At 47.5% G+C, this 6,549-nt stretch overlaps 1 protein-coding gene across 1 annotated transcript; it reads left to right on the forward strand.

The window, feature by feature from the left end:
* The first annotated feature begins 1,031 nt into the window (after positions 1-1,031).
* Positions 1,032-6,224, forward strand: LOC108607771 (putative ATP-dependent RNA helicase SoYb). The gene is given in 3 exon segments (XM_033294207.1): positions 1,032-3,233; positions 3,762-4,691; positions 4,693-6,224. Coding segments are annotated over 3 exon segments (4,185 nt in total). The 3' UTR covers positions 5,746-6,224.
* The last annotated feature ends 325 nt before the right edge of the window (positions 6,225-6,549 follow it).

Below are 6,549 nucleotides of genomic sequence, written 5' to 3' on the forward strand. Positions count from 1 at the left end.
GCTCAATGAATTAAACGCTTTTATATGATTTTTTATGAGATAAATGTGCGTTTTTTGCCACTCACTGTTAGAGGGGTTGAGAGTGAGGTGAGGTTAAGGGCTCGTGGCTGCTGTATAACAAGTGTGCAGAGATATGTATGTTAATTTATCAATCATTTCATTTTTATTTAAGAATTTAATCTGAAAATAAAAAAATACATTTGTCTCTATAGTTGCAGTATTAATAGCCTAACTTGGCTTGGCGTCTTTAAATATTTATACGCCTTTACTTGCTTTTTGTGGGAAAAGTGTTAATGCAACAGCAGCAGCAGCAACAGCAACAATTGAAGTGTGCACCAACTGCTGCCATTGCTGAGTGGCTGCGTGGCAGCGTGTCTGGGGTTGTGGCAAAACTGGTGCATCCACTAGTGCAGCACAAACAAATAGGCACAAGGACCTGCCAGCAATGCTGGAGACGCGCCCAGTTGCGGCTTTGGGCCATTCTGAAGCGCGTGTGTGTTTGCGTTTGCTTTTCTGCCGCTTTGTTGCACAGCAAAAGCTGCGACTGTTGTTGTTGTTGTTGTTGCAACTTTCAATTAGCCAACTTGCAAAAATTCAAACAAAATTTAAGCTGCTTTTGCTCTTAAATTGTCTTGCGCACATATATATATATATTTTTTTTTGGAAATTGTGCCAAGAGTTTTGCCTTGCGTCGAGTCGAAATCACAAAAATTTCCACATGAATGAGCAAGAGCAACGTCGTTTGGCAACATTATTATTTAAACTTTTAGCTTTGCTTATTAATTTATTTGGATTTTACTTTTACTTTTTGGGACAATCTAAAAGTTTGTGTTTCACAGAAAGCTGCTGAGTTCAGTTATATTGGAAAGTAACTACAGATACAACAGTAAAATTAAATTACTCAATTGAAGATTAAATTGAAGTAAAAATCAAATTTTTGTTTCAAATTTGTGTTTGATATATAGAAATAAGATAGAAGTTAATTAGTTGGAATTAAAACTTTAATTACAATGAAAATACAAATGAAAATAATGTTTTTTGATATAATTACAGCAGGCGTGGACTACGATGAGGGCCAGCTGGATACAATTGTGATCACAAGCTATGTTAATCCCCAGATCTTTTGCTATATAAAGCAGTCGCAGCTTTTGGCCAAGCGCAAGTTGGTGCAGCAATTGGAGGCAAAGCTGGCAACACTTTGTGGCAAGAGCAACCAATTGCAGCACTATGAGCAACAACAACAAGTCATTGTGCGATTTGAAGCAGCCAAAAAGTGTAAACTGTTGCGTGGACTTGTGTTGCAGCGTCAGGATGATGAGCATTTGGTCTGGGCGCAGGACTACGGCTTTAGCATTAATTGTGGCAGCAAGGATATGTGGCAGTTGCCACAGCAGCTCGGCAGCGAGCAGCACTTGGAGTATGCTTGGGGTGGCATAGGCTATGTGGCGCCACTAAACGGCAGGCAGTGGTCCAAGATGGCCACAAAGCTGCTGGACAAACAGTTGCAAGAGGCCAAGCAGCTGAGCTTTAAGCCACAAGCGGCACACTTTGGTCAGCTGCTGATAAAGACCGTGGACGACAAGATACTGAATGCCATGAGCTATTTGGTGGAGAAGCAATGCGTTAAGATTGTGCCCCAGGTGTGTGGGCTGATGAGCACAGCAGAGCCGGACTGGGAGGCGCTGCTGACAATGGACCTGGCGGAGCTAAACGATGCCGATGTGCCGCCTGGCGCGTATGCTGCGCGGATTATGCAACTCATGGAGACGCAGACGCAGGCAGCGGACCACAACAACAAGCCGCTGTATAACAATGGCTATCATAAGCTGGGCGAGAGGACGCGCAATCTGAAGCTGCCCTCAGCACAGCCAGAGCGCTTGGAGCAGCTGCTCAAGCTGCATGTCAAGCCGGAGATACCCGCCTCGGCACAGCTGCTGTGCAAGGTGAGGAGTCGTCATGAGCGTAGTGTGGAGTCGGCGCTCACTAGTTCGGCCAGCAGTTGCTCTGGCGGCAGCAGCAGCTGCTCGATGGATAGCTTTGAATCATCCACAGAGCAGCCGAAGCCCAAGCCGCAGGCCAAGAGCAATCGCAGCATACTAGAGTTATATAGACAGCCGGCAAAGCAGCTGCGGCCCAAGGAGCAACAACAGACCAAGTCCAAGAAAGAGCAGCAGGAGCCGCCGCTCTCGAAGCCGCTGCCAGCAGCGCTGGACAGAGACAAGCTCGAGCGCGTTTATCGAGAGCTGCAAGGACTCTCGCTGCAGTCCAAGCCGCCGGTCCCAGCTGTGGTTCCAGCTGCTCCAGCACGCCTGGTGCTCGCCCACAGTCTCGAGCAGCTGCAGCCAGTGAATGCACCTGCGGAAACTAAACTCTCGGTGGCTATGCAGCGTCAGCTACGCTTTCAACAACTGCTGCCTTGCCAGCGCTATGCTTGGCCCCATTTGCTTGCCGGGCACTCACTTTATCTGGTGGACAGGCCGGGCGGTGGTCGTTCCTGGAGCTATGTGCCTGCGCTCTGCACACGTGTCCAGCAAGCGATGCTAATGCGCAATGTGGGCAGCAAGCTTGGTCCCTTGGCCATTATACTGGCGGATACGGTGTCCAATGCGCAGCTGCTTCATGGCCACTGCCAGCAGCTGTTGCAAGGCTTTGAGACGCAGCTGCTCAAGGTGGTCAACAGTCATGCGCACAGCATGGTGGAGCTTTATCAGATGATGCTCAACTCTTGCGGCATATTGGTGACAACAGTGACGCACTTGCAACACTTGCTGCAGTCCAAGCTGCATGTGGGCATGGAGCTCATTGATGCACAGCGTCTGCAGTGCTTGGTCATAGATGATTACGATCGCTTGCGCACTGCTCTGCCGCAGCAGTGGCACGAAGTCTGGCAATTGTTGCAAAGCATGTTGCTGCCACAGCGGCAACTGGTGCTTGTGGCACAGCAGTGGCATGCAGGCGCCTTGCTCGACTCCTTCAAGCGCTTGGCCTCGAAGCCTCTGCTGCTCTTCAGCGACTTTCTAGAGGCGGCCATCTATGGCCAGATCAAGCTCGCAATGGCGCTGCAACGTTCCGAGAAGAAGCAGCAACAGTTGCTCCAATACTTAGACGCACAGCAGCCGCTAAAGCGACCCACTGTCATCTATTGCAAGCATGAGCAGCAGCTCCAGCAACTGTCGCAGTTTCTTAACGGGCACGGCTTTGAATGCATCGGCCCTACTGAAGCGGAAGCACAGGTAAGACAAGCAAACATTAACTAAAATATTTAAAACATGACGTTTATTTCTTAAGATTATTTTACAAATCATTATCGCTAATTTTCGATATGGGGTTATATAGAAATACTTTTAAAATTTTTATTTTTTGGAAATATTCAGAATGTGCTATAGCAAGGTCCTTTGTGGTGCCTCCACGGAAGGAGAATGCTTAAGTTTTGACAGTTGAGCTCCAGAGGGGATACGCGTTTTAAAACAAATTTTGCAAATTCTTTTTATATAGTTGCAATCAAAAATGAATTCGTTGCGAAATTGTGACAACCAATTTTTTCTTTGTTTTCCTAAATATAAATAAATAAGAATAAAACTTCGTACTCAGCCAGTCAAGGCTATAGTCAAAGGAGAAGCTATAGTTTGTAATAAAAATATAAAAACATTTTGGTGTAATTAACTTTCACTTTCACTTGACTGAGAGTGTTAATCTGTCTAATTTGTTTTCTATAAATTTTAGTAATTTAATTTATAAAACTCTTTTTCTCTGCTTAACAGCGACCAAAGCAGCTGCTGCTGCTGACTGACGATCATCCCCCATTGAAGTCAACGCGTATGGAGCAGTTGATACACTATAGTCTGCCCGATTCCTGGTCAAAGTTTACGTATCGCTTTCATGTGCTGCAGCACAGCATCAAGAACTGCCTGGTGGAGACGCCGCAAGGTGAAACAAAGCTCCTCAGCAGTTATATAATGCTGGATGAGAGCAACAGCGGAGAGCTGCCCAGGCTGGTGAGATTCCTGGCGGAGCATGGCTTCAAGTTGGATGAGCGCATGGAGCGCTTGGCGCTGAGTTGTCGTCAGCTCAGTGGAGCGAATCGTTGCTATTGCAGCCAACTGTTGGCCACGGGTGAATGCAGGCAGCTGCAATGTGGCAAGCGGCACTTGCCGCGGCAAGAGGGGCAGCCAAGTGTGCGCTGGCTGCGTGGCGACACCAAGTTGCAATGCAAGCTGCTGCAGGTGTTCGATCCTGTGCACTATGCGGTTATAGTGACGCGTTATAAGACGCGGGAGAGTCCGGAGTGGCAGCAGACGCGCAATCTTTCGAAGCTGAGCAGCTTGAGCGCGCAGCTCTCAAGTCAAGAGCAGCAGCAGCAGCAGCGAAAGTTGCCACAGCCTGGTGATGTCTGCGTGTGGCAGCGTAACAAGCGCCAGCAACGCGTGCGTGTGCTGGAGGCGCAGGGGCGTGAACTGTGGGTGCAGCAGCTGGACGAGAGCAGTGGCGTGCTGCGAGTTAAACCCAACGAGTTGGTTGGCTGTCCAACAGAGCTTGCAGCTGAGACAGCTCTGGCTTTGGATGTACGATTCGCTGGCTTGTTGCCGCTGCTGCCTGAGGGCGATTGGACTGCCGAGGCGACCAACTGGGTCAGCTCGACGCTGAGCGAGCTGCAGGAGCAGCAGCAACTGCAGTTGACTGTAGACTTTGCCTGTGGCCAATGTGGTCTATGTCAAGGAGGTGACAGTATTGCAGCACTGTCCGGCCATGCGCACTGTGGTAAAGGCAACGCAGCTGGAGCTGGAGCTGCTGCGTCGTGGCTATGCCAAGCGTGAGCTGCAAAGTGTGCAGCGTTTGCGACAGTTGCAGTTGGCAATGGAGCAAACACTAGATGAGGAGGAAGATGATGATGAATTCTGGGACTGTCAGCCGCCAGCGGAGGCTGAAGCTGTGCCGCAAACTTTGGAAGCGGCTGAGCAAAGCATAGCAAGCGTCAAGCAAACGGAGCAGCTGCAGCCGAAGATCAGGGACTCGGCTAAAGCTGTAACTGATGTGGAGCAGGAGCAAGAGCTGGAGCCGCCACCACTAAGCCAGGCGGCATTTGTGCAAGCTTTGCTGCAGGACTTTAGCAATAATAATGATAACAACTCTACGCAAGCAGCGCAGCAATTGCTGCAACAGCTGCTGGGTGAGCAGCAGCAATCAAGCAAAGTTTATGTCACAACAACCAGCGCTGATGCCACGCCCACCACCACCACCACATCCATCGGTGCTTTGAGTTGCGGCCAGATTGCAGACAATGCGGTGCGGCCCAAGGTGCTGTGGCACCAAACGCGGACAAGCATCACTCTAACCATTGAGCAGAAAGTGCCGCAATACGAGCTGTTCCACCAAGACCAGCTGCTGATCTATCAAGTCTCGGAGACTACGCCGATGCAGCGTTGCGTGCTCAATTTGTTGGCTGCCGTCAAAGTGATTTCAGAGCAGCAACATGGCTTCAAGCTGCAGATAAAGTTGGCCAAGCAGCCGCCACACTTGTTGCATTGGCCCAGCTTGCTGAGTTCTCTTGCTGCACAGCAGCAGGCGCATTGGCTGGCTTATGATACGGAGCGTGGCACTTCACCAGAGCTGCCTAGATCGTGCCTATGGCAGCGTTATTTGCCCCAGCCCCAGCGAGCGCAGCAATGCGATGATGACGACAGCAACGACTCGGAGCAGCAGCTTTCGGATGAAATTGGCTGCGATGTTGATTTTGATGAGGACTAAAAACTTTTCCTTTTTTTTAACGGATTTGTAAAGTTTCTTTGTAAATTGTCTTCCTGCTTAAATGAAATTGATTGTGACTTTTCAATATCTCAGACGCTGTAGAGATTAGAATATGCAATTTTAAGTTTAGAATTCAGATTAATTTATTGTTCCATCATAATTTTGTTCTTAGCCATTCTTATGTATAAAGCCGCATAGCAGCGCTGCCGGGTGGGTCAGCGTGGGAATGCTGATTTAGCATTCCTGGCCTAACTCCATAAGTGGCTGATCATATTGCGCGCTCCCTTGATTTGGTTAGTTTATTTGTATTTATTGCAACAAAGTGTTGCTTACATTGAATGCTATGTACAGTATGCCTTCGCTATATGCTTACTGTACAGTATGCCTTCGCTTGCATGTATCCACATATGTGCATACTACAGTTTATTTGAGTACTGCGGCTAAAATATGTTAATATACCAATAATTTCCAACAGTGATTACTTTGAATTATAGCCCAGTTATTATATCTTAGCACGTTAAACTTTAGTTTACATTAACATTGCAGCAATTAAGTTTTAATGTAAAAGTCATTTTAAGTTAAGTTTTAATAATTTAGTTTTAAATTTCGTAATCTCTTTTGCTGCATTCTCATTTCTATATTTTCTAACATACCTAAAATGTTGAGTTATTTCCTTTTATTTTACTTAGCTTTATATTCTCCCAGTTTATATTCACCCACAGTTAATAGTTTCGTTGTGTCTTCCGCTGTTGTTTGGTTTTGATCTCCCTGGCTCTAAATTCTCCCACTTTATATTTACCCAAA

Source organism: Drosophila busckii, chromosome 2L (genome assembly GCF_011750605.1).
Source record: "Drosophila busckii strain San Diego stock center, stock number 13000-0081.31 chromosome 2L, ASM1175060v1, whole genome shotgun sequence".
NCBI lineage: Eukaryota > Metazoa > Arthropoda > Insecta > Diptera > Drosophilidae > Drosophila > Drosophila busckii.